Below are 27,223 nucleotides of genomic sequence, written 5' to 3'. Positions count from 1 at the left end.
TTCTTTCTCATCTGTTCAGTTGTTTTTGAAGTTCTAACGAGACAACGATAAAAATAATCTTTTATGTTTCCAGATGCCATTTACTCTTTGGTAATTCAAAAATAACTTCACTACAATTGTTTTTCTTTGTTGTTGTTCTTTTTTTTTTTTTTTTCTTTTTTTTTTTTTAATTTTGCTAAGCCATCACTGGCATATGTTAGACTTAAAAACTTACACAGGTTGATCATTGCAACCATCTTCACGTTTATGGCCAGGCAAAAAAAAAACAGAGGAATTAAAAATGTTTTGCGTCCATGCACACATAAGAATGCATAGAGGAAGAAAAACCTCAACCCATTGCTGAAATTCCCAAAATCAATAATTTGTGAGTGGAGAAGCATTTGCATATTTGATGTAATTGTGTAAATACAACTTCAAAATATAATGTTCTTTGAGTTTTTGTAACAGGGTTAGATTTTGTTTTCCTCCATCACTTTCGAACTGGAATGGCAAATATCAAAGTTTGAGCAGAGGAGCAAAGTTATAAAATGGTTGAGAACTGCAGCTGTGCAAAGATAAAATCTCTTCCAGCAGTGTCTGTACCTCTGTGCCAGATAAACTCTTCGTAGCTTAAATCTTCTGTCTTTTGCATATATTTTTACATTGGATAAAAGAAAACAAAACAAAACAAAAAAACAACCCTACATATTCAGAGGCCTCAACTGACTCCAATGCCAGAGCTGTTGACAGCAAAGCCAGCACCATTAACTGTGGGAAGCCACATCTTAAAGTGGTTTGGTGCTCACTACCTGCAGTGCATCATCCCCCAATTTGCATAGGAAGCCTGCATCCAGTAGCTCTGCATCCCTTATTCTCTGCAATGCTGCCAGTTATCACAGAGGTATCATATCCTGGCTAAGCGTTGGCAAGGGTCACTGGTGGCTCATGATCTCCTTCACAGGCAGCTGAAGGTCTCACATCTTTGATGTTTTGGCATTGTGCCCCTCTGGCCTTAGCAAGCCAGGCCTGAGGCTTCTACACATTAGAACCGAAGATCCCAAAGTCTTACACATAGGCATTTCACAGTGCCCAGGAGATGAATAATTGCAATCTTTATGGTGATGTTGACTCCTTTCAAGACACGAACTCTTTCCCAAGTAAGAAAATGCTTTCCTCTCAAATAACTAGTGAGAGGACTAGAGGGAATGGCCTCAAGTTGCGCCAGGGGAGGTTCAGGTTGGCAATGAGGAGCCATTTCTGCTCAGAAAGAGCAGTCAGGCACTGGGACGGGTTGCCCAGGGAGGTGGTGGAGACACCACCCCTGGGGGTGTTCAAGGAGAGGTTGGGCCTGGTGCTTAGTGACATGGTTTAGTGGGTGACACTGGTGGCAGGGAGATGGTTGGACCGGGTGATTTTGGAGGGCTTTTCTAACCTTAAAGATTCTGTGGTTCTATAGCACACATCCTCATGCCCACGTAAGCACACTCCTTGCCCTCTACAAGCACTTTTCCCACAAGCCACCACTGAATACTGACATCTCTCAAAGACCACAGAAAATTATTGCTTTTATCCTTCAGTCCGGAGAGAGATTTTCAACACTGTAATCTGGTGATATGTTTATCTCAATTAAATATCTGACCTATACACAAAATCTCCCTCTCCTCCCCCTCTGATACATTGTACTTGTGCTATTTATATCTCAAGTCCCTTCAGAAGAAAAAAATAAAGGTGACACAGGCTCATCGGGGAATCTCTTTCTCACTTTCCATACTCTTTACACTAATGTTTCCAGATGCTGGGACACAGGGCGTTCATCTTGTTTCCTCAGCCATTTCAAGGTTTATTGACTGTTTAGGAGATGAAAGTTGCACAGCAGGCTCTTGGAGTTGAAAGTTATTTGTTTACCCTTTGATCAAAACCAAATACTTTTCTGCCAGACAAAATGTACAGTCAGGCAAAGTCTTTGAGTAGGTTTCCCTGCAGCAGCACACATACCCAGCTTAGTTTGTGCTCTATGGCCCTGTGTAACATGGAGGCCAGATGAGGTAGATATACCCCAGTGAGGTATTTTCGCACCACTGTCCTTCAGTCCTGACTCAAACCTAATGAAGGCCTAAAATGGGATTTGTCTGCCCTATTTTTTTTTCCTTAATCTAGAAGAAAAGTATTAAAGCCAGAACTTGTCACACCCAGCTTCCTACTTTGAAGTAATTTGCCAGCCTTTTTTCCTTGCCATCTTTTGGGTCAACTCTCTCCAGTTGTGTGCCATACAGAGGAGTATTTGGATAAAAGGCAGCTCTGGGGAGCAGCACCCTGGCAAGGTTTCAGACATCATAAACCAAATTACCTGAGCTTAGTGATTTGAGGGATTTGGATTTTCAGAACCTTTCTGACCCATTGAACAATTGTAATCAAATGTGTTTGGTTTCACGGACCTGATTAAAATGGTTATGTTTACTCTTTGTACGGCTAACATTTTCGACATTAATATTCAGTCAGTTTGTAGGTTGCCTAAATTCCTCCCAAAGATAGTATATTTGTTCTTGTGTTTATGAAGTTAAAAATGCATGTGGTTAATCCCTTGTGCAATTGACACTTTCCTCGCAAAAGTAAGCACATTATATGTGGTATCTGCCAGATATCCTGCAAAAGACAAAGATTTGTTTTCGGAATTGAGAAGTAGCTGTAACATCTTGCAGTAGTTCCTTGCCAGATGAGTAAGCTACAATATGTTTGATACTACTGAAAATCCATTTCAGCATGTGTTTAAGGCAGACCATTGGAGCTGAAGAAGCGATTCATCTCCGATTAATCCTGCTATCTCATGCCATCTTTTATTTTGGAAATGAGGCATATTGGGGGTGTTTGTAGCTATATACTGGCTGGTGGCATCCTGAGGAACTGGTGAGATGAATACCCCGCACCTTGAAGCAAGACGTGGCATGCTAACAGGGTAGTTTGTCTGTTTGCCAGGTACGACCAGTCAGCCTCTGATCAAGTCAGGCTCTAGGGCCTAGCTGGTTTGGGTGCCCTCAGCAGCGGTGGGCTACTGGCTAGCAGCAGGCATGGCTATATACCCATCAACAGGGCGGCCAGCCTGCACATGCATACAGGAGAAGGTGTGTCCCACACCGCATGCCCTCATCTTCCACTGAGCCTCCTAACCTCGTGTTTTCACCTACCTCTCCACCTCCTTCCCACATCTCACATCAGGGCTCACCCTCACACCCTTGCCTCACCTCCTGGTATGGACCCAACCTCACCAGAATTGCGCTCACCCTGTCCTCACCCACTCCTGCTTTCTGGGATAGAAGTGCACATTTTGGGACTGGTTGGGGTTCTGCAGCCAGGCAGGGTGAGCTGACCACCAGGCTGCACACATACGGGTCAGGGAAGTACCTCCATACGGGCTGTCACCACTCACCAGGAGCTCTGCAGGGTGGTATTTATCCCTGGCTAACCGGAGCTCCTCTGCTTTAGGAAAAGGAGTAGCTGTTAATAGCCGATCCTCCTCCTTTGAAGTGGCTTGCAGGGTACCAACCACACACAGTTCAGCAGCATCTGAATTAGGTAATTGCTATTTGTATACATAAATAAATGCTCAGGGAGCTTTGTATCAACCACTGCTTTCAAATCAAGCAAGCAAAGTATTGCAATTCTTTTTCATGGCAAGGACTTTTAAAAGACCAGAACATGGAGGGGATTTTGTTTTTACATGCATCAGGTTTCTCTGGGGGACTGGCTGTTTTCATCTTTTTTTTTTTTTTTTTTCCTCCTGGTCTGCTCCAGATTCTGAGTGAGCATCCAAGTCATTTGCTCATTCAGAGGGAGCCTCAGTTTTGCTTTTCACTTTCTCACTTTCTTTATGCTTTAAAGGAGAATGCAGTCTTGTTGGGGGAATTACTTCTGCTTTAGAGTGCTACTGCAGGGCTGTCCCTGCTCTCCACAGCCTGGGTGACTATTGCACACAAGAATGTGTACTGCCAACATGTTGCACACACTTGCATACATTTTTTTTTTTCAATCAGCAAACTATAGGCATTTCCTTTTTGTAGATGAAATATACAGTTATCCCTATTATCAGTGCTGGCTATCACACTCCAGCACTAACAGCTGTATCACTTTAAAACCAAAGGATGTAAAAAGGTGTGATGTATTTTTATGAGGAGCTATAAAGTGTTCCATGTTTTCTTCATAGCTGAACTGAATAAAAATTATAGAGGTTTGTGGTATCTTGCACCTACTTGGTTAAATAAAGATAACTACTGCATGGGACGTCCTAACAGATGAAAACTGGAGTATAACTGAACAATAGGAGGTCCTAAAATCAAAGGTTCTGATCTCTCCCCAAATGTTCAGCATTTGCTTCCTTTGTTGGCAAGGCTATTTGGAAGCAGAAATTGTTCTTCTGGAGACTGACTTATTGTTTGAACATCATAATCATCGCTAAAAACTTCATATTGAACTTCCAGATGATCTGAGTCAAAACCAGATTGTCAAGCAGAAATTGTCAAGCACTTACATTCTTTGGTGTTAGGAGGCGCCAACAAGCATGAGTAGCAAACCATCCCGTATATGTTTCGAGGTCTGTTTTCCAGCATGTAGTAACTGAAACAAAGGGCAAGATGAGGCAAAACAGTGTAAATTAATATACTGCAACTGAGCATGGTTCAGCAGCAACCAATTATACTGAGATAAAATCATTTAAAAAAAAATACACCAACTTTTATAAGCAATTTGATGCAAAGATTATTCTTTTTTTTTTTTTCCTTTTTTTTTTTTTCTAACTGCCTGAATAGAGACAGTGTTTCTCTTCTTCCTTTTACCCCTAAAAGACAATTAATCAACCATCAAGCCTACATGACAAGAAGTAGTATCATTGCCTAAAACAACATTATTCTCCCTATTGAGTTCAAGCTGCAGTTTATGGCATGCCCTGAAATAAGACCTTTCAAAATAAGAGAGCATTATTTTCTGAAACAGCAGTCTTTCAGGCAAGACCATCAGCTGGATATGGTTGGCTAATTTTCTTCACAAGCACCATAAGGACAATCTTAGTAACAACAGAGCCAAATCTGAGCCAAATCTGAATAACAAATGCAGGAAAACATCACCCTTACAAGGGAAGCTGGATTAGGCTTCACAGTTTTTTTTCTTTAAGTTCATTGCTGTATAGTTTATAAGAAAGCCCTTGATCATGGAGTTACAGCATGAAGGAAAAATTTTCCATAGTTTGAACTTCTGGGCTGCCAATAAAGTTAGTCTTGAAATAAAGTAATTGGTTATGCAAGAATAGGATCCACAGACAATATAATGAGTAAATTACATCCAAATCATACACAGTTGATGTTATGGATATGCCTTTACAAATCACTTGCTAAATTTTAATGAAGAAATGAACAGTCATAATCTATTCTATGTAGATGAGTACTCAACATAATAAACACTTTAAGCAACAATTAATCTATTCTCTGCTCTTACATACCTGTCTGTGTATGTGCAGAATGTTTTTTCTGGAAAATGTATACATTAGAAAATTACTGCTGAAACTGTCCATCAAAATCAGTTGCTCACTAATGAATAGCCCAGCCTTCAAACAAACTATGAATGTCCAGGAAATGGACACTGAGATGCAAGGTGGAAGGTGGTGCTTGGAGGTACCTCAGAGAGCATGCAAACTGAACATAGTTCCCCTGTTGTTCTTACTGGTATTAAAAGATTCACCCTCACTCTTCTCTTTGGCTCCTGTGCCCCGTGCCCCTTCTGACACTCTGCCCTTCTCTCAAGAGCAAACCTTCATCTTTTGTCTCTTGTGGGGGCCTGCAGAATACTAGGTTGCAAAGCAGTTAATGAAAAAGCAGTAAATGACTGCCAAACCACCAAAAAAGAAAAAAAGAAAAAAAGAGAGAGAGAGAAGAGAGAGAGAGAGAGTGGCAGGCCAGAAATACACATAAAACTATAAAGAAAAATACAGGACAGCTAGGATTCACAACATAATAGCCACAGTGGTTTAGGGAAGATAAACAGCCCTTCCAACGGGCTGTTGGAATTACCAACATGTAATTAATTCACATTGGTGGAATATTTCTTGGTTTTCACCACAATGCAGAATGCTGGAGGATGGGTAAAGAAGACTGAAGAGGATGTTCACTGGCAAGCAGTCACCCAGGTGAGTAGGAAGGAAGTTCTGCAGTTGCAAACATTAATGGTTCACCCCTATGAAGTACTGGCAACAGAATGATGTTTCTGGCTATTTTGCAATGCACCAAATATTAAAGTCAATGTTGGAAGTATCTAATCTCTTTATATCACTAACTACAGAGAAGAAGTGGCCCGTTAAAAAAATCATGAATTTTCATGGTTCTACTCTTCCACTTTGAAACTCATTATTTCTGTTTCCTTAGCACTCCAAGGCTTGGATTTTGAAGTGTAAAAACACAAGAGTGGAGCCTAGACTGAAACGTGGATGTGTTTTCCAGAAGGTTGGACATGGTGCTTAGGGACGTGATTTAGTGGGTGACATTGCTGGTAGGGTGATAGTTGGACCTGATGATCCTGAAGGTCTCTTCCAACCTTAATGGTTCCATGATTCCTCCTTAACACCATGATAGCTTATCTGGGGCTAATCTTGGTGGTGCCATGTCACACTCAGGGACTTGGTCCCAGTTAGGTCTGCCTCCTGCAGGGACCAGGACACCTGGGAACAGGGGGGTCTGTTTTCAGCAGGTGACAGTCTGCAGAGAGGTAACAGGGAGGTGGTGAGCACAGAAGTATAAGCATCCGCTGTCTTACCCAGAACTGCAGGAGGGGACTTTATTTCATAAGAAACGCACTGGCTAAACCTTGTCATTCTGAAAGCAGAGAGAAGAGCTTGTTCCTTGTCTTGAAACACCTCAGAGAGGAAAATTGGACTTGGTGTACCCATGGACAAACATGTTAAAATGGGAAGAGTCAGTAGCTGAGGCATTTCTGACTACATTTTACAGGAGTATTATCCCTTTGCATTCTGTCTTGTGAGAAGGCCAGTGAATTGCTTTGAGCTGAAAGTAGCTGCTGGGACAGCATTAGGGGAATATATCATATATGCCTGCTCTGTTATTATTCAGCTGTGGATGTCCACTTATGGCTGCTGCTGGCCTAAAAAAACCCTCGCTTTGACCTACTGTGGCTGCTCCTTGTGGGTTATGATCTCTGACACACTCCAAGAACACCTAACAGGTCATCCCACTGAGGGAAGGGACCCTGAGTTGTACCTGGTTTCCCCATTATTGACCTAGCGTATTTATCATGATGGAAGTGATTCTGTATAGGAGTGCCCCAGGATATTAGGTCTAGGTACCTTCAGAGATCACTGGAAGCTAACCTTTGATTTTGAAGACCACAGCTTGGGAGATAAGCCTTTAAATTCTTCCCAGATCTCAGTCTTGAAACATCCTTGTAAGCTTGACCAATAGTGTCATTCCTATTTTACACAAAAGGGAACCTGACCACAGAGGATGCTCTTGTACTAAAGGTCTCCTTCTTCCTTAAAACAGATCATCAATAATATTGTAAAAAAAAATGGAAGGAAAACGATGCCACTCATACAGGCACCTGGATGTCCCTGTGCCACTGGGGCAATGGCAAAGGGTATCCAGGCAGAATTGCCCACCAGCAATCTTGCTCTGATGCAGGGCTTCTGCATTCCCCCCCCCCCACCACCACCACAGAGAAGAAACCTCTGGGCTCTTCAAGTTGCATCAAGAAGGCTTCAGAGCTTGCTTCAGCCCAGATGTAATTTATCCCGAGACTTTAATCTCTTCAAGCTCAGAGTAAGTGCGTGTTTCTCCTTAGCTGCTGGCCTTGCCAAAGCGACCCAGGAGCTGCACACAGCCAGCCTACAGCAGGCCAATTTCTGCTGCAGGTTACACCTGTGCAAACAGGATGTTTTCAGATTACTCCCCAAGCACCAGCTGTGCAAGCTGATTATTTTCAGCCAGCACCCCACTCCCACCTGGGTGACCTCATTAGTCCTGACAAAATTGCAAAACGGAGACTGTGGCCACTATTTAACTTTCTTGCTCTTTATGATGTATGAGGGGAAGTCAAGAGGGAGTTCTTTTCAAATCACATCATCGGTTTGCTTGGCTGGCAGTTAGACAAGTCCTTCTTTTTATTTGTAAACTGTGAAAATTTCACACAGACTTGCTGATATAATAAACCTGGAGCCTTGCAGCGTCTCTTTAGCAGTTATAAGCAGAGTTTCCTGCGTTATAAGCTGTGTGGGCTATGCTGCGTCTGCAAATTGCACAAAAGCCAAATGTCGGGAGGAGGTACACATCTAAACCAACAAGCCACAGTGGCAGAAATTGAAAATGTAGGTAAAGTGAGGTTGTGTTATAGAGTATTTGCTTATGCCACACACACACATAAGTAATAATAATAATAAAAAAAATGAAAGCAAATGCATGCTTGTGTTTTCAGGCTTCCAAAGGTGACTTAGTGAAGAATATATTACTAATATATTCAGTGTAGTAGCAACTGCTTTCTCACCATTACTATCAGAATTACACTGCGCTTAACAGGCATTAAAAAGATGGACAATAAAACAGCTTATACTTTAGACCCTTCAACAAGCTCTGGAACTTGTTTTTACTCTGAGTAAGAGCACACACACTACATTAGCAGCCCCTTAGATCCCTTTCTCTCTGTTGACTAAACACAAACCATCTCCTAACAGCTCTGTTAGCTAATACTGTCAGCTACTGACAAACTTGCCAGCTGGTCACATTTGGAGAAGAGAGATTATGTGCTCATGGGCACAGACTTCCAGTGCCAGCATGACCTGTACAGAGAATCCAGGACATCTTCATGGAGCTTATTCATAGTTGTTGTTGATTGTTCTGTTGTTGAATGCTTACCCTGGGAGACAAGGTCCACACTCTGCATCATTCTCCTGATCGCCTGGTGTCAGGACTGTGGCTCGAAAGAATCCCTCACAGTCTTTGTGCCGTCTGCATATCTGGTAGCCTCCTCTGGAAAACTTCTCTGACGGGCAGGGAATGCAGCCATAGTCCTCGTCTTTGGTGCCATATCCACAGGTCTGCAACAACACAAAGTCATTGGCTTGTGTCACACACTGGCTGCTAGGAAAAGGAAATGCAATACCTGGCACAGTGTAGTACCAAGTCCCTTAACATCTGTCCTAAAAAGGCTGGGGAAGGACATAAGAACAAAACACAGGAGAGGAAAAGGGGAGCTGGGGTGTCATACTCCTTGACAGTGACCCCTCAGGGCTATTTAAATCACGTTGCAGCCTTGGAAGTGAATTTCAGCTGCTGCTCAGATAAAAAATGAACTGAAAATTGGAGAATTGAGAAGAAAATTGCAGTGGAAGCTGAGTTCCAGCAGGGATATCGGTGATCTTGTTTTCATGACAGGAGAGGCCACAAGGACCATTAGAAAAAGCAAGGTTTGCATGAGGTTTGGTAACCCCTGAACTCCTGTGTCCCAGATAAATGTTACGTTTAGATTAAATAAAACTAATATGAAGTGGTTATTATTCAAACATCCTCATTCAGGACTACCAACTGTGTGAAATTCTTGCAATGGGATGTTTATCCCATTAAAACCAAACAGGATTTCAGTAATTTATTTTTTAATATGCAACAATTATCTGCTGTAAATCAAATGGTTACTTAGGAACTGTAATTTAAAACGTGGCAGAAGCTTCCAAGTTCCTCTAGTGCCAAAATATCTTAGCGGGAGAGAGAAATTAAATTCTCTGTGTGGGGGGCCAGCGAGCATGCCAGACTAACCTATCTATCACACAATGCTGGAATGGCACTGTCAGGTTTTAAATAGCCATTGAGATGAGAACGCACTGGCAGAGAATGTGTGTGAAGCTTTCACCTTACAACTTTTGCCATGCTACTTTTAGCAGGCTGCTCCTGGCACGCAGCATATGGGTGTGTGGGTGCATGGTGCCTGCCCCCACAGCATCCTCGTCCATGCGTGCGCTCCCATCCGAGGGATGCGTGGCCTAAAATTGCTCACGCATCCCTTTCTTTCCCTGTTTTCTCTCATATCAATGCATTACCACCTTGTAACAAAGCATTTATTTTTAGTCAGGGCATTTTCCATCCTACAATTGCCCAGAGGCTAGCTAAGTGTGGGAGAGCTTCGTGTTGCAGGCCAAGCACGGTGCCCCCAGCGACAGGCCTTGGCCCCCTCAGCCACCTCAGATGTCGTGTCGGGACTTCGACACGTGTTCCCCCAGCCAGAGGAGGATGCTGAAGTTACCATGTACGGCTCTTCACCCGGCTCGCACTTGGGGCAGTCGTGGCACATGCCGGTGGTTTGGTTGTAGTATTCGTTCTCGCCGCAGTTGGAGTATTCAGCACTGGCGGAGTACACCAGGGAAACCTGCACCACAGACATCAGAGCATCACTGCCACTGCCTCCATCCAACACACCTCGTCCCCTCCCCTTGCCCAGCCATTGCAGTGGGTCTGACCTTGTGCCACGAGGCATCCCCAAAGCTCCCACTCAGGTGCTGAAGAAGTGCCGCTACATGGGATGGAGGCGGTCACGGGTTTCAGCAATTTGGTCCTGTTAATAGTTTCTCAGAGCACCGACCTTTGTGCCTGTTGTCACAGCTGTTCCTCAAATATTGAAGGCCGTGGTTCCTGACCTGTTATTTCTCCTTCTCTCTGATGCAGTAAATGCCCGAGTTTACTCCCTCCCTGCTCCCAACTCTAATGAGCCTTCACAAATGTGGCTGTAAGGGACAACTACAACAACCTGAGATAACGAGTTGCCTCGGGCCTCAACCGTGATATGGCTGAGTTTCATGTGACATCCAGGCTAATCAGCTCCTCCAGAGCCTGGTGGGCTGGAGCAGATGTCTTTTCTGCTTCTGCTCCATTTGGGGTCCTTTTCCTCCCTCCTCCTCCCTGTTAACTTCTCCCACACACTGGGAAATACAGATTTAAACAGATGTTCCTGTCTAAGTGACACCGAAGGAGATGCTTAAGTTTTTTATTGAATGGAAACTGATCCCAGTGTCCAGTGCTCAGCTGTCTGTAGGTGTGTCTTAGCAATTCATAGACGTTTGCAAAGACTCGAGCAGAACCCAGTGATCTTTGTGCGCTGGAAACGCCTGCATGCATGTGGATACCTACCACCAGAAAAGGGAACACGTGAGTCCATTTACATTCACCCAGGTGAGCCATGTTCTCTTGATATTTTACCTGAAACGATAGAATTGGTGATTGTTTATGAACATCAGTAAATATTTTTGTGTGTTGCCAAAACAAGAACAGAAGGGCTCATCAGCAGAACAAAGGTAAACGGGAGCGATGCCTGGAGTTATCCAGGGGTCTAAACAAAGAGAGGGGAGGTGTGCACGTGCACTCACACACACACACTGCTGCACATCTCCTGCCTCTCTAAGAAAGCTCATGTGAGGCAGCCTGGCCTTGCAATCTTCATGCAAATTTGTCAGAGATGAGGCTACGAACCCTGGTATTTGCTGGCTTTTGGAGAAGTCCTCCTATGGAGGAACCGAGAGCTACATCATGATCACTAAATAAAAGAGGGCTGGGGGTCAGCAGTCCAGCCTGGCTTGTGTCCTCGACCCTGCCAGATCGGATTTGTCAAGGAAAGATCTAGAAGAAGCATCCAAAAGCTGAGCCAGGGAGCAACCTGATAGTGAGTGGCACAGGCAGACACCTTCCTCGCTGGCTCCCACAGACCTGCTGGGAAAGCCCAGAACTGCCTTCGGTAACAAGCCTTGGCTTCTTTTCATTCCTAATAGGCAAGCTGTAGATTTAAGAGCTTAAACTCAAGGAGGAAGCTGAACTTTGTATTTTAAGTGCTATTACAATGGCTGGGGGGAAATAAAGGCTGTGATCTCTGTTGTAAACACACGTGCTAATTTATTTCTTTTTTTTTTTCAAATTCAGTTCTATGAATAACTTTGAATAAGAGTTAATGTTGCATATTCATGTACTGGATTTCTTTCTAAGGGATAAAAAGAGACAGGAAAAAGCAACACAAATTGTTTCTCTAGCATGATACAATATATTTAATGGTATTGTTACAGCACATAATATGCCCTAGGGATTTTACAGCTTCAAATTGCAAGTGTTTGAGATACATTTGCAACACTTTGGTCCTAGTAGATGTAAACTGCTTTTTAAATTTTCCACATCTCAGATACTGCAAGGTTTTTTGGCTCCCAGAAGAGTACAATTGCTGCTTTGTGCCACTTTCAAGCATACAATCTCCACTAGAGCAGCACTGTAGAATTTGAGATAGCCACTAACATTTACATTTTTAAACACTAAATGGATTAAGCAAAGATTATATCACGCCGGCATCAAGCTAGGAACTTGCTTTATATGTTCCTTCTAGCAACGGGGCTAGCTGAGACAGGTAACAGGGTGGGTGGGTGGGTGGACAAGCTGAATTATAAGTATATTCTGTTCTGCAGGAAATTGCACTTTGAAACCTAGAAACAAAAGAGAATCAGAGATAAATTGTCCTAAAGCTGGAGGTGAGAGATGGAAAATAGTCATGCAATTGCATAAACTGTCAAACATTTAAGTTGGACAAAGGCTTTGGCTATGACAGTATAGTTACTTGGAAAAGTTCCAGGAATATAATCTTCACACACATGTCTGTTAAACTGAATCCTAATTATAAGAGAGCTTGTTAGACTTCATAAATGAATATTATCAAGGCTGTCTCCACACTGGTATTGCAAAGTCATCACATTTATTATAAATTGGGTCTGGACACAGAATTTCACTGGTGAAGTTTGAATCTGTAACTTTACAGTAAAAGCATGTCTTACAGTAACAACATGCTTCAGTTGCTTTCAAGCCACCCAGATGTTTACTGTTTGAGGTACTTACATGCAATCATAGCCAGATTTGAAAAATGGAAACGGAGAAGTATAAGCCTATTAATGCATAATACGATCTTCTCTATCCATTTGGTATTTATTTACATAAAATGTTGCAAGTGTCAAGTTATACATACATACATAAAATATTTTTCTATCTCAACATAAATATACATGTGGGGGTATGTTTTGTGTGTAAACATACATTTTTCCCCCCTGCATTCTGTCATTACACATGGCAATATGTCAAGCATATGGCAAATATTAACTGGAAAAAGCCAGTTCAAAGTGCTGAATATGACCGGATTAGAACACTAGGGGAGATTTTTTTTTTCCAATCCCCCAGATTGGAAAACCGAAATGTTAAAATTAATTATTCTCCCTCCCTCCCTTCCCCCTGCCGCACCCATTCAAGTATGTTGCTATAGACTGACAATGTTATTTTCTGTTTGTGTGTTTTATCTGTTTATTTTTTTTCCTGTTTTTATTTTTGTTTTTGTTTCCTTTAGAGTCAAAACCCAAAATGTTTACTTAATTTTTATAATGAAGGACTGGGGAAAGTCTGATGCAGGAGGTTTCTGGCAGTAGGGTCATAGGTAGCCCCTCAGCTGGGATGATACCTGCTGGTATCTACCAAGATATGCTAGGCTGCTCTTGGGCTTGATGTCAATTTTCAAGCATTTTAATTTACACCCACACCATATCATCTATCACACATTAATCCCATGTGCACAACAAGGGACTTTCTAGTGCTAAGATCACTTTTGTGCCTAGCTGACATATGTAGAAACACGCAAAGCTTGGACAATCTGCCTCCATCTGCCAAGAAGCAGGAAAAACAAAAACAAAACAAAACAAAAAGCACAACCAACCAACCAACCAAAAAAACTCCAGTTATTATGGCCCCTAACCATTAAAAGCAATTAGCTCTGGGGAATTCTTGAGTGAATTTACAGGCAGTTCCCCTTCCCTTCCTATTCCCAGGTACACAGGACTGCTGGGGGCCTCCAGGAGTAAAATGAGGAGCCATGGGCCCTGATAAGAAATAGAGGGAAACCCTGGTTTACACAAATTTGGCATCCATGCATCCACTCAGAACATGTCTGCTGTCTCACACTGACTGCCATGATGCTGGCATAGGATGCTGCCTCGGTAGTCTCAAAGGGCAGAAATCGAGCTCCAGATTTGAAGCAATCTGTGGGCTGTCCCCTGTGGACACAGGGCATACTAAGGCACTTCTTAATTCAGGAGATGAGGAGCAGATCATGCATCTGTGTAGAGCTTTGCTGCTCCAGTAAAACCCTTTATTTATGAATGTTTGGCAGGCAAAACTGAAGTCTTGGTCTACTGCTGATCTTTTTGATTACTGCTACTAAAGCATGTGTAGGAAATCCAGATTAAAATGTGTACCAGTGCACAGAAACAATTTTGCAAATCCTTCTTCGCGCCTCCACCATACATGATTTTTGGGAAAGCCTCGCTTTGTGCAGATTTTGTCCTACAAACTCAGTCCTTCTTCATGTGCATGTAAATATCAGCTGCAGAATACATGTATATCAGCTGTCTGGCGTTGAGCTTAATGGCACTGAAGATTTGACCAGAGTGGAGTAATGTCAGTCTGCATGTTTCAAGTGAAACAAATGACCCTGTCCCATAGGATGGCAGGCAGAAGTCAGCAGGAAGAAGCTGGAAGCATATTTTTGGAGGGACCACACAATGGCTCCCATGAAGTATGGGATTTCCAGCAGCTCGTCTGCTGAGCCCTCCGCACATCCTGACTCAACGCTTCAGCTGAGGACAAGTGGGTGTCGGGAGAGGAGGTGTAAAACAAAGCTTGGGTCTTTGTGGATCAGGTGTGCGACACGCAGCAAGTCCCAGCATGACTAGAGGGGGTTGCTAATTACAGCCATATTTGCCTTTCAGGGCATATTCGTTAATAACTTAGGAATACACACAGAAGCTGACAGGAAAAGGAAGACTATTTTCCCGGTGGCAACCACAGCAAGCAGTGCTAGAGACTCGCTGTCTCAGCTTCTCTCCAGGAGACTGCGAGGCACAGATTTGGCCCGGGGCAATAGGAAAAGAGACGCCTGAGACCCTGTTACTCAAATATTTCTCTTCCCAGATGAAAGGTCCTTCAGTGCAGCCTTTGCGGCATGTTACCATGGCCTGGCAGGTACACACAAATAAATAAATAAATAGATATATACATCCCCAGGCAGAAAATGCTTCGGTCGTGCTGTCTGAAGGATAAAGAGCAGCATTTGCTGTAGTCAGCCTTTGAATTTAATTTACTTAGATAATTAGGTAGCGTTGCCACTAGGTTTACAGTATCCATGAGTAAATGGAGTAAATATACGGAATACACAAACAATGAGGTTACCGTAGTTGGTGGTCTAAGTTAAAACTCATAACTTCTGATAGACAGCCTTAACAGTTATTTTAGTTCCGAGTCTTCATTATTAACACAGTGTAAAAGCTAATTTCCTATCAGATATTTTTTGTCTTTAAAAAAAGGTCTGGAAAAAAAAAAAAGGAAAAGGAACACAAGGATCAAAGAAATCTGTGCTTCTTAATGCTGCAGAGGGGATTTTTTTAGTGTCTGCATTTTTTTAGTTTCATCACTGATGTAGATACACTTCAGGGATGCAAATCTTGACTTCACGAGAGGAAAGGCACAACAGCTGTCTCTGAGAGCTTTGCTATTTTGATATTTCTGTACACACACAGACATATCTGTCTGGGAAACAGAACGCTAGACAAAAGGACTTGTAAAAATAAATGTGGGTAGACTATACGAACTTCACAGGTGCCACCAACAAATCCAGTGCCTACCCTGAATTCCCAAGGTTTTATGAGATGAACCTCGTGAACTGCCTTTTCCACAGATTATCACCGTTTCTCACATGCACTTGGTAGATAATCTTTGTATGCTCCCGATGCTGCTAAATCCTTCTTAACCAAGATAAGCATATAATCCTTACTGCAGGGCCTCATAAGTTTCAGAGTTCAGCAGCAGAGTTTAGTTTGGCTCCAGCCTCGCAAAAAAAGATGCGGTTTGAATTTTCCTTTCAAGAGGAGAGAGGCATCTCTGAGCCCGTCACTGAATGACAATGATGGCAGCACAAGCCTGGCAGGAGAATAAACTTAGACAACTATAAGCAAATAAAAACATGGAGATTATGAAGAAAACTGTTGTGTAGTCCTGGTTACAGTTTGTATTGTTGTGAGCACCAGAATATTGCACAGAACAATATAGCATTTGCAGGACAAGATGAACTACACAGTTTCTCATATCTGCTTTATATCACTTTGACCTTGCAAATACATGTTAAAAACAACCCCAGAGAAAGATGTAAGAAGTGTTACAGTGCTACAACTCTATTCTTCCTTTTACCTGAAACATCAAAAGGAAGCTACAGGAGCTCAAGCTACACATACTTCTTTAATTGCCTCTGTGATCTGGCACCTCCACCAGAAAAATAATTCATTGCTCAGGCATAGGAATGAGATTTTTTTTTTTTTTCCAGTGGTAGTTGTATTGACTAGAGGAGACATAGAAGATTGCTTGATTTGTTAATAGGGGCACCGCATGCTGAAGACGTGGGGGCAATGAAGACTAATAAAGAGCTGCGTGTTTCCTCACAGACTGGCTTATCTGGAAACTACATCTGGAAGTCTGTATCCAAAGCTGTTTTCTCATCTTACACAAAGACACATGTTGGTTCTCGTGTAGACAGGCCATCAGCTTTCTGAAAAATGTTTTCAGGAAAAAAAAAAAAGAAAGAAAGAAATGATGTGATGCAGGAAGAAAAGCCAAAGAGAGAAGGAAAGAAAGGCCCTTTTAAGCTTGCTTTGTGCATCCAGCTCACCTGCCTGTGGAAATGAGGGCAGAAATTAGGTGTGAGTACCCACAGTTCACCATAGTGGTGTTCCTGCTTGGAAGGAGGCTGTTTTGTGGGGAAGTGATGGAGCAGTGAGAAGGCCCTCATGACCTCTGGATGTTCAGGCTGCTGCTGTGGCTCTCCTGTCAGTTTTATTTTATGCAAGCAAATGCTCACGAGGGCAAAAAATGTGAGCAGGGGCCTGCACCTTCCTCAAGTCAAAAGGCTGCTCTGACCCCTAGGCTAAGTAACGTGATCTCTTTTGTTTTCTATAATTAAAAAAAATAACAATAATAATCTGGGATTTGTTCTAACACACAATTAAAAAAATAAAATCAGAAACCTCACGTCTGTAATGAGGAAAAAAAGAATCTTGAGTTGTTTTGGCCAGCCCCCATGAGGATTTTCCTCAGTGGGAGAGGCTCTCTTTCAACCTCTCTGAAAGCATAATTTTTTGAAGATGATTTACATGAAGACATCCCTTTTATTTTGAGCCCCTCCTGCTGGGAAGTGCTACGACATATTCCTCCTGGCTTGCTCACTTCTTGTCAGAGGGCCCGGGCTGCTCTTGTAGGAAAGGCTGGCGGCGGGCAGGTGGGAGAGGTTGTGCCATGCTCCCCCAGAGGCTTCTGGAGTTTTCCACGAAGAAGGATGCAGGCCAGATCTGACACCACCGGGACAGGTTGTAAATGAGCACGTACGCTTCAGGATTGAATAACTCCAGTGCAAGAAGTAATGAGGAGCTGTGGTCGTGCCCTATCTGCTGGATAATCCCAGGGCCGCCTCAGCACTGTGCTTCTCACAGGGCCTGACGCCTCACCGCCTGCCCCTGCCTGAGGGACAGGACTCTCACTTTTGGCACTGTGCTTCCAGGGGTGAGCTGAAATTGCTGGGATGAAAAAAACTTGCTTTAGATTCAGAAGCTCTCCCTAATTCCTAAGACATGTATTACTTCCCCTTCGGAGCAAAAAATTAAAAGCCTATTAGGAAAATACAAACCACTGATGCAGTGATGATGTTTTCCTAACATCTTTTCCTTTTTACAGGGCTTTATGCTTTCTAGATGACAGATAACATAATGAGAACAGCCTGAGCCTTGGCTTGCATTACAAAGATTGATAAGGATTTGAGCTCACACTGCTTCTGTTCCTTAGGGTCCCATCCTGTGAGCTGCTGAGCACCTCAAAACATGTTGATATTTGGGAAGAAGGGGATTTTTGGTACCCTACAGAAACTGACAACTTTTCTATACTATAATTGTTGATAGACAGGACAGAAGAGAAGAAATTTAGAAATACTTTATTGGAAGAAATTGAGCTGAAATCCTACGGTGACCATCAACAGAATTTACAGAAATTGTAAATAGAATAGAAACCCTATGGTGGCCATCAATAAATAATGTCTGTTCTTAGCTTTGCAGCACATTTGCATTCTTAGCTAAAAACCAGAATATTTGTTAGAATGGTCAAAACACAGTTCTGTTTTTATTTTCCATGGTTTACACGCTGCATCTCAGGCGGACAATGAGTAGCAGTGGTGGGCTTTTCATAGGGTGAGCCTCTTAGGAGCAGGTCACCACATGAAGGAGAATGTCACTGGGATGGTCCCAGCTGTGAAATTCAAGTACAAGTGCATTAAGCAACACTGGAACCAACTCACTGTGTTTGGCAAACATGACAAACTCAGTGTTAGGTGGTGGCCTTTTATACTTTGGTACTTGATTTCTGAGTCCCAGAGAAGCCTCTTGTTTGTCAACAGGCCTCTGTCTTGCAGACAAAGGGATACATACACTGCCAACAAGCACTATTTTTTGTATTATTCTACTTTTTACATAACCATGTTTGAAGGGGATTTATTGCTTTTGCAAACCAAAGGCTGGCTCCATTTAAATTCAGAGCTATATCCCGAGCTGCCCATGCCACCATTGTCACTGGGGAGAGCAGGGAGAGGGGTGGGGGAGCCCTCAGCCAGGAAAATTGGCCACACAGGCAGCTGGGGCCACAAGGTGCCCGAGGGCGAGGTGGCAGGGGGTTACTGCCCTGGGATGAGCTGGTGGAGCAACCCCCATGAACCTCCTCCATCCACACAGCTCATGGGTGTGGGTCCCACCTGCGGAGACAGTGAGGGGATGGGGCCTGAAGGCCAAAATGCAGCTCCCGGTGCAAGATGAGGAGGGGGAACATGCTGGAGCAGCCAAATCCCCAGTGTCTGGGGGCAGTTATGAGCTACAACCTGCTGAGGCATACAGGAGGAGTGAGCATGGCTGTGTCTAACAGCAGCCCAAGTCACAGCGCACTCTACACACATGCCTACATAAACTGCATGTTCACAGGCACACACATGTACGCAAATGCTTCTATTTATACCCACATGCCCCCAAAAGGTGCTGGCTGCCCCTCAAATCTCTGCTTCAGGCTGGAACCCTCAGATCTCAGATGTCCTGGTGGAGGCAAATCCTTCTGCTTCACAGGGGCACAGTTAGAAAGTGAAGAATTGGCTTTCTCTGCTGTGATACTTTCTCTTTCGAGTTGATAATCAAAAAATCTCTTCATAATTTCTCTGGGGCCCTTTTTCTTTCTTTTTTTTTTTTTTTTTTCTCTAATGAAGGTGTTTACATTCCTAATTAAGGAGCACATTAAGCCTAGTGGTACCTTATCTGATAAACCTGTTACTAGGCTATGTCAAGCTGAACCTTCCAAGGGAGCAAGCTGGTTTTATAAACCGGTTATCCTCTGGGCTGGAAATGCGCATCCAAGAGCTTGCAATTAACTTGGGTTAATTACAAAATACCAGAAATGTAATAACATATTTAAAAATATATCACAGGTGCTAATGACCTTTTTTTTTCTTTTTTTCTCTCTCCCCACCCCATCTCCCTGTTCTTCCCCCCTCTGCAGGAGCTGACAGGCTGTCACTGCCCTCCCAGTTAGCAACCCCCCAACTCCACAGGTGTTAACCATCATTCTCTCTCATGTGGTGGGATTGATTAGCATAATAAGATTGATCTGAGAGTGATTGCTTCTAACTTGCAGCTAGCTTGGCTTACACTGCTGGTTTTTGGACCTGCTGAAGGAGCTAGACCTGAGAGCTGTTCACTTGGTTTAGGTATATCAACTGGTCGCACAAAAAGGATCACTTTCTCTGCAAACCTATTCCCCCTACCCAATTGCTCCCATCCCACACACATCCTGAGAACTTTGTGACAACACCAGCAGCAGTGCTATGCAAAATACAAGCTTATTTGAGTAAACATGTGACCTCCTTCCCATGGAGGAACAACCTTGCATCTGTACCCTGGCTGTTTCAGCAGGAATATTGCCTTACGACTTGGCACACTAGCAAATTTTTTATTGCAGTTTGCAGCTTCTTATACCCTTATACATTTTGGAGAGTAGGCAGGAGCCTTCGGTTCAGTAATTCCTCTCCTGACATGACCCATCTGTAGCTCTCTGCTTGCTCATTTTTTACCTAGTGGACCTACTCCATATTCCTTATGTATAACAGTGTCAAATGCTTTATTGAAGTCCAGACTGCCCATGGTACCTGTCTCCATTTAGAAATTAAGGCCGTCATGTTAAGGACTGCTTAGGAGACTAGTTTTACCTACTAGGTCATATTGTATTGCACATCTAAAGGAAACCTTTATTTCTTTTATGACTTTACAGAAGACATAGGTGCATTTCTTTTGAAAAAAAATAAAAAATCAACAACAACCAAAAAAACCCCAACTGTAAATAAAACAACAGGAGTTATTAACTCCCAGCATAGATAGGGAGGGGAGAATGCCCTCAGAATTGGAGGGGAGAATGCCCTCAGAATTGGGGTATCACTATCCAAAAATTTTATAAGAACAACCTCTCTCTGCAAGCCCCACATCAGACTGCTGAAACCATGAAAGACAATGAGCAAGGAAGAGCATGGGAGGATAAATGACCGTGTGTCCCACCAGCCCACATCTGCACTGGCTGGCACAGGTATCCAGCTGGAGGAGAAGAGCTGAAAAGGGAAAATGTGTGCTGGTAGAGACTGAGTTGGAAGATTGTGGTGCTAAAACTCCACTATGCTGAGAACAGAAAAAGAGTTTTTTATCATCCATATGCACATTTATTTCCTCATCCCATTCCAGTGATATGAGCACAAGAAAACATGAAGATGTGGTTTAAAAAGCATTGCATTTTCCTGATGCAGAGGCAATGTGATGGAAACATGGCAAAGCATTACAGAGAAAATGAAGAGGGTAATACCCAAAGAAAACTGAAGCAATGGTGAACATCATAGTTTTGTGGTCTTGAGTTCTACAATGTCAACTTTTAGTAGTACCCATTTTTAAAATTTATATTCATCTGAAGCTACTCTTTGATAAAAGAGTCTTTAGGCAAGCTAAGATTGTGAATGTAACTTTGAACCAATTGTAGACTTTACAGTATGTAGGAAAAATGAAATGAGGACAAGAAGGGGACCTCTGGGAAGAAATGACTGTCCTAAAATGTCTGGAAGAAAAAGAGCCAGTGAGAGAAGGAAAAAAAAAAGTGTTTTACAGTTTTTCCCAGAAATATTGAATATGCTCAAATAAACATAATCATTTCTGGTACAAACCAGAAGGTGCCACATTTTCCTACCAGATGATGAGGGATGTTGTAGTGAATAAATACAGCTCCTTCCAGCTGCCTGAACAGTTACATGTAACATCTGGTTGGTTTTGAAACATTTTGGATTTGGCTATTCTTTAAAAACGAGAACTTCCTATAGTTACCCTCAGAAGCTCTGAAATGTGAAGTGTCATCCACAAGCAGCTGAGGACCTTCTGCTCCCTCTGACTGCAGTACTTGCAGAGAAAGGAGGTGCTCTGGGACAGCATTGTTTTGCACTGCAAAATTAAAGCCAGATGCAAACTATCCTCTCCATAAAACACGCTTGAACAGATTTAACACTGTCCCTCCGGTGGTTAATTTAATGTCGTGACTTCATATTTGCCATATGAGTGTTTTCTTTAAACATACTGCAAGTGAAGGTTTGCAGAATTCAATCTCCTAAACAAGATCCTGACTCCACTGGAGGGCAGCACATTAGCACTTATATTAACGCCGCGCTCACTGCTTGCTTCTGAGAAGGCAGATTTTTGTAAAGAAATATTCAGCTATCATGTGAGGTTCTGCTTAATGGAACAAATATGCACAGACAGACATATACAGTGAATATCTCTTCTTAGAAGCTCTGTTAGATCACTGAATTGTTAGCTAAATGATCAACACTAACCTGAGAATGAAACCAAGCCTGAAAGTATAGAGGTAGTTTAAAGATAAACTATTTATTGGCACCAAGATCAACAGATTCTAAATTAGCTACAAAGCTGCAGGGAATAATGACATGTGAAGTCAGATTTTTCTTTTTCTTTTATTTTTTTTTTCTTTTCTTCTTCATTTTTTTTTTTTTAATTCTTAGCCCCTCGGGAGATTTGGGATGGTTTGATGTTCCTCTGGAGACTTGTCAAAATTCTGTAGAAACTTAATAGCCTGCCAACATGGGTGGTTGCTGCTGGAAGGCATTTCAACATGGCAAGGGTCCTGTCTGCGCGCTGCAGACCTGCATCACTCACAGGCTGCTTGGAATGACATGAAAACAGGAGCTGTGCGGTGTCAGGACCCCGCACACAGCTTTGCGGGGGTAACGTGCACGTATCCCCACTCTCCCGGGGCAGCCAAGGTGTGGGAGGAATCCATTTGGCCTCGAATCATTCTGAGCACCGCCTCGGTGTTAAACCCCACATGGTGCTACCACACCCATATACCAGGGCTTGGGTGGGACTGGGCTCTTACCTCATGAATAGAGCAGAAATGAAGGCCGGAGGGTGAGATGAAGCTGTGTGGAAGCAGGAATTGAGGCAAAAGTTGAGGCCCAAGGCTGGAGGAGGCATGGAGGGCAGGCATCCAGGCTGGGAGGCTTAGACCAGAGCAGGACACCAAGGCTGGGGGCAGGACAGGGGAAAATGGAAGGCAGCAGAGCCAAGCACAGGCTGTGGTTGCCCTTTGGTGGAGTCCCACCTGCTGGCCACCCCACAGCCTGCCGTGGAGATCGCTGCCTGGTAGAACTTGGGTTATGTGACCCCACAGAATGGCACAGGGGTTGGAGGCAACCTCAGTCTCCTGTGAGCGAACCACGCAGGTCGCCAAGGCTTCAGGAAGCAGAACTGGAGCCATCCTGTGCAGAGAGGCGGGATGGGGAAAAGGATGAGTCTTAAACCATCCTTGTGATGATGTTCAAGTTCCTACTTGAAGGCACGGGAGAAGATTGCTTCATGTAGTGATGTCTGCCCTGTGGCAGCACACAGAGAACTGCTCACACTTCCCCCGGCAAAGCTCTGCGGCACTGTGCCAACCTCCTTGGGATGGTGACAAGAATTAAAGCAAAGAATTTACCTGAATTTACCTGGTTACATGCCATCTTGAAGGGAGAAATACAGATACTCTGGCCTGAAGCGAGAAGCTGTGTAGCTGAGGGATACCAGCACACAGAGCAGGCACCATAGGTGAAACACAGGAATTGCAGCAGAACAGAGGAGGGCCTTGGGCACGTTTCACGCCAGTGTGTATTTCTGAGCAAAGCCCTGAGCTGTACACAGGGAGAAATGTTTGGCAGAGAGGGACCTGCTCTGCCATATTGGCTGGAGCTGCCCACGGATCCCACTGTGTCCTTCAGCACATCTTTGCAGTGGCATGGTTGTACTTTCTGAGAGGAGACAGGTGCTTTTGGTTACTTGTTGGCCTGAGCTATGTCTTGTCCCTGCCTGGGTACATTCAAACAATTTTTGGAAAAGAGCTGAGCAGGAATAGCAGAGCTATGCAGGAACCCTCTAGGCTAGGAAGAGGCAGAACTTGCTGGAAGGTCGTGCTGACTCATCAGTCCTTGGATTGCGGAGCTTGTAGAAGAGGAGGTTCTCATTGTGCTTTGCGGGTTTTTGTTTTGTTTTGTTTTGTTTTTTCATGGCTGGACATGCAGTGGATGGCTTTCTCTGAGAGCCTTGCAGCCAAGAATGGAGATTTACCTCACCATGGGTTGGACGAGCATGTCTGGGCTTTATAAGGAAGAGACTTCCGAAGCAAGAGGAGGAAGCTGAGATGACCCTCAAAGAAATGGCCTAAATAGATGCCACACTACAGATAAACTCTATGACCGTGGCAGGCTCTGGGCAGAGGTGAAAGGGTGCTGGGAAGCAGTGCAGCTGGTCACAGAGAGGAGAAACAGTGCCTGGTTGGAGGTACGTCACTCCACTCCCCTTGCAGGCAGAAGAGGAGTGCAAGGCAGAAAACAGAGCTGGCTAAAACTAAGATAACTCTAAGAAGATTAAAAATATTTTCTTGTAATTAATGGATAATTCATGGCTATCAGGATTATAAGAAAGAAGAAGAATAGCTTACAGCTGTAAATTCAAGTATTCACTATTTCGGCATTTAAGAACTTACCATAATTGCAGCAATGAGAGGCTGAATGCTCTCCTTGGATTAAACTTGCCTGGATTCAGATGATACTGCAAACACTCCTTCATTTCATATGGACCTTTATTGGAAAACTTGGATCACAGATGCTTACTGTTTTGGATGTTGCATCCACATCTTATGCCTTCATACATTTTATTACTAAACATGGAAAAAGCATAATTCTCACTATATTTCATTTCTATCACATCTGACAGCTGCCTAGTTTGTGTTTATGTGCATGGTATTTGTGGCCAAGTATTTTAACATGGAAATTCCTTTTCAAAGCCAGCATGGATGCTTTTCCTCTGCTTCATCCCCTTATTTTTGAAGGAGTGACTGTGATGGTGAGGTAACATTATGATGATGAGTTATGTTAAAATAGCCTAGTTAAAATGATTTTCTTTCATCTTCTTGACTGTAATTTCTTTAAAACGCTATGTACCTCTAAGACACACCTAGTATCAAAAGCACTGCAGTATAAAGCCATTAGATTTTACAAAGTTTTAAATTGATGATTCTATATATCAGTACAGTAAAGTGCATCCTGTCAGAAAACAAACAAACAAACAAACAAAATGGTGATTCTGAGATCTGTGCTTATTACAGACTTGACAGTTATCAAATAATCCAATCATCAAAAGAAAAAAAAAAAAAAAGGACCAGATGGGACCTCTAAAAAGTTATCTAATCTACCCTTCTGTTTCATGCTAAGACAAAATCATTCTCTGCCACACCAACAAAGGTGTATCTAACCAGGTCTCAGGAAATGCCAGTGATAGAAATTTCAGTTTGCCCTCAGCCATTTATTCCACCAGTTTGCCATTCTCAGTCTGAGGCAGCTTCTTTTCATCTCTAATCCACATCTCTCTTCCTTCACTTGAAACTGCTGCTGTTTGTCTGATCCACCACAGATACAAAGAACACGTTATTTCCTTCTGCTCTGCAGTAGTCCCCGAGGTATTTGAGTCTGATATAACATTTTATGGAAAACAGTCCTAAGACTGGATAATCTTGGCATTATTAAGCCAAGATTTCTAGAGTATTGGTTGTTATTGCTTCTACCTAGATTTTATCTATCTTGTCCCCATTTTTCTTGAGATGAATGTCTAAAACTTCGTTTAATGAAGGCCTTGGCCATCCTAGATGAAGCATTTCATAGAAGGGTTTATAAGGTCTTATTTACACATCCCAGGACAAGGTTGTAATGAGAATAAAGAGCGTGCAGTCAGGTAGGGATCAACTAGAAACTAAATTCTCATCTGTTAAGCTACTAAATGTATGAGGCTGGTGAGCTCTTTGACTTGTTCTTCTCCCTCCTTCCCTGAAATCTGTTGGCATTTCTACCAAGATGCGAGAAAATAACTTGCACTTGTAAGAAATACATCAGTTTTGCAGTGCTGTTATTCACACACCAGCAAATACTTTCCTTTTGTGCCTAACAACTGCTATGGGTTTTTTATCTTCCTGGAGTAAACTCTACCAAATTTCTTGTTTGCCAGTGATGCCATAGCAACATGTTCCCATTTTCCGCATACTCCTTGCTTTGCCAGGTTGGTGAAGGGGATGTTGAGACTGACATGATAAGAGTGTTTTCATCTGGAGAACAAAAGCAATCTGCACCCTCAGGAAGCTGTCATCATACCTCCTGCAGACTGCTGAGCCATGCCAGCTCAAAGCTTTTCACTGTGGTGCTGGATGAAAGCAGTGACTCCAACATCATGAGCTGCTATTTCGAGTTGGATGCTCAAGTTGCTAAAAAAGATTTTTTTTCTGGCAGAACATCTTTGCAATATTTCCACTACAAAAACCTGCTTTCATCCTCAAATTCTAATGTCTCGTTTTGAGGACTGAATGTATTACGGGCAAACACACTTGCCTGGCCAAGAGATAATCCAGTTGTGAGGGCTGGCAAAAACAGTTCTGCTTTAAACAGAGTGAAGAAACCACTTTCCTTTATCCATCGGCCTCTGTAAGTACTCTGTATGCCACCTGATGGCCAACCCTAAGCTCATGGTACTGTGGAAGGCTTTCATATACAACTTCTATTTTAGAAAAGAGTAGAGTAGAGTAGAGTAGAGTAGAGTAGAGTAGAGTAGAGTAGAGTAGAGTGGAACAGAACAGTTGGAAGGCACCTTCAAAGATCTTCTAGTCCAACTGCCCAACCACTTCACGGCTAACCAAAAGTTAAAGCATGTTACTTGAGGGCACTGTTTCCCCTGGTGCAGCTTTGTGCTGTTCCCATGCATCCAGTTACAAGTTGCCAGGGATTGCTCCTGCAGGTATGGCTCCTCTGTACTATGAAGACCAATAACATAGAAGAAACATATGCAAAGCTTTAATTTGATACAAATCCTAAAATTTTCCTGTCATCAAAACGATGTGACCCCTACTCAGTGGAAAGGTAGGGCATTCACAGAGAGAAATTCCTGACTTGCTGCAGATGGTGAAGCTTTGAAGGACCTCATTTTACAGGTTGCAGGGATATCAAGCCCTGAAGAGAAAAGAGGTTGATGATGAAAATACTTGGTTTTAGCTTTTTATGTGCAGTGCATTAAAAATGGATTGGAGTGTCTTTCAGGTGCATTATTGCTTGAGTTCACTCCCAGAGAAAACAATTGCTGGAGTCAAGCATCTGCTTTGAAAGGAGTCTTTACAAACAGGTCAAAGCTTTGCTTATGCCATCACATGAACAAGCCAGAGCTAACTGGATGCTTTTGGAGAAATACAGAGGAAAAAAAGACTGCCTGCCCAATCTGTCAGCTATTCACAGTCATAGCTGTTGGCATGGGATGACATTGTTTTGAGTTCATCCTAAATAGAAAGCTAGCACATACTGCAAAGCCAGCTTTACTGTGTTAAATTCATCTGAAATGGAGGAAGGCTACACTTTGGCTGGATCAGCTCATATGAAACTACCTTAAACTTGTAACACCTCCTTCAATACTTTCTGGAGGACCTTGAGGTACTGCTTAAAGTTAATTATTAGGGTGATCTCC

At 43.0% G+C, this 27,223-nt stretch overlaps 1 protein-coding gene across 2 annotated transcripts in view; it reads right to left on the bottom strand.

Moving 5' to 3' along the window:
• EDAR (ectodysplasin A receptor) overlaps nucleotides 1–27,223 on the bottom strand; it is a 70,110-nt gene that overhangs the window by 15,270 nt on the left and 27,617 nt on the right. For both annotated transcript variants that reach the window (XM_082776040.1, XM_082776041.1), the window contains exons 2-5: nucleotides 11,142–11,210; nucleotides 10,261–10,383; nucleotides 8,880–9,061; nucleotides 4,502–4,587 (exon numbers count right to left, since the gene is read on the bottom strand). In XM_082776040.1, the coding sequence (XP_082632166.1) occupies nucleotides 4,502–4,587; nucleotides 8,880–9,061; nucleotides 10,261–10,383; nucleotides 11,142–11,192 (442 nt within the window). In that variant the 5' untranslated portion in view covers nucleotides 11,193–11,210. The remainder of the gene's footprint in view (nucleotides 1–4,501; nucleotides 4,588–8,879; nucleotides 9,062–10,260; nucleotides 10,384–11,141; nucleotides 11,211–27,223) is intronic.

The sequence above is a fragment of the Aythya marila genome (genome assembly GCF_965140915.1).
Source record: "Aythya marila genome assembly, chromosome: 1".
NCBI lineage: Eukaryota > Metazoa > Chordata > Aves > Anseriformes > Anatidae > Aythya > Aythya marila.
Note: the sequence above shows the minus strand (reverse complement) of the source record. Positions and strands in the feature narration are given on the sequence as shown.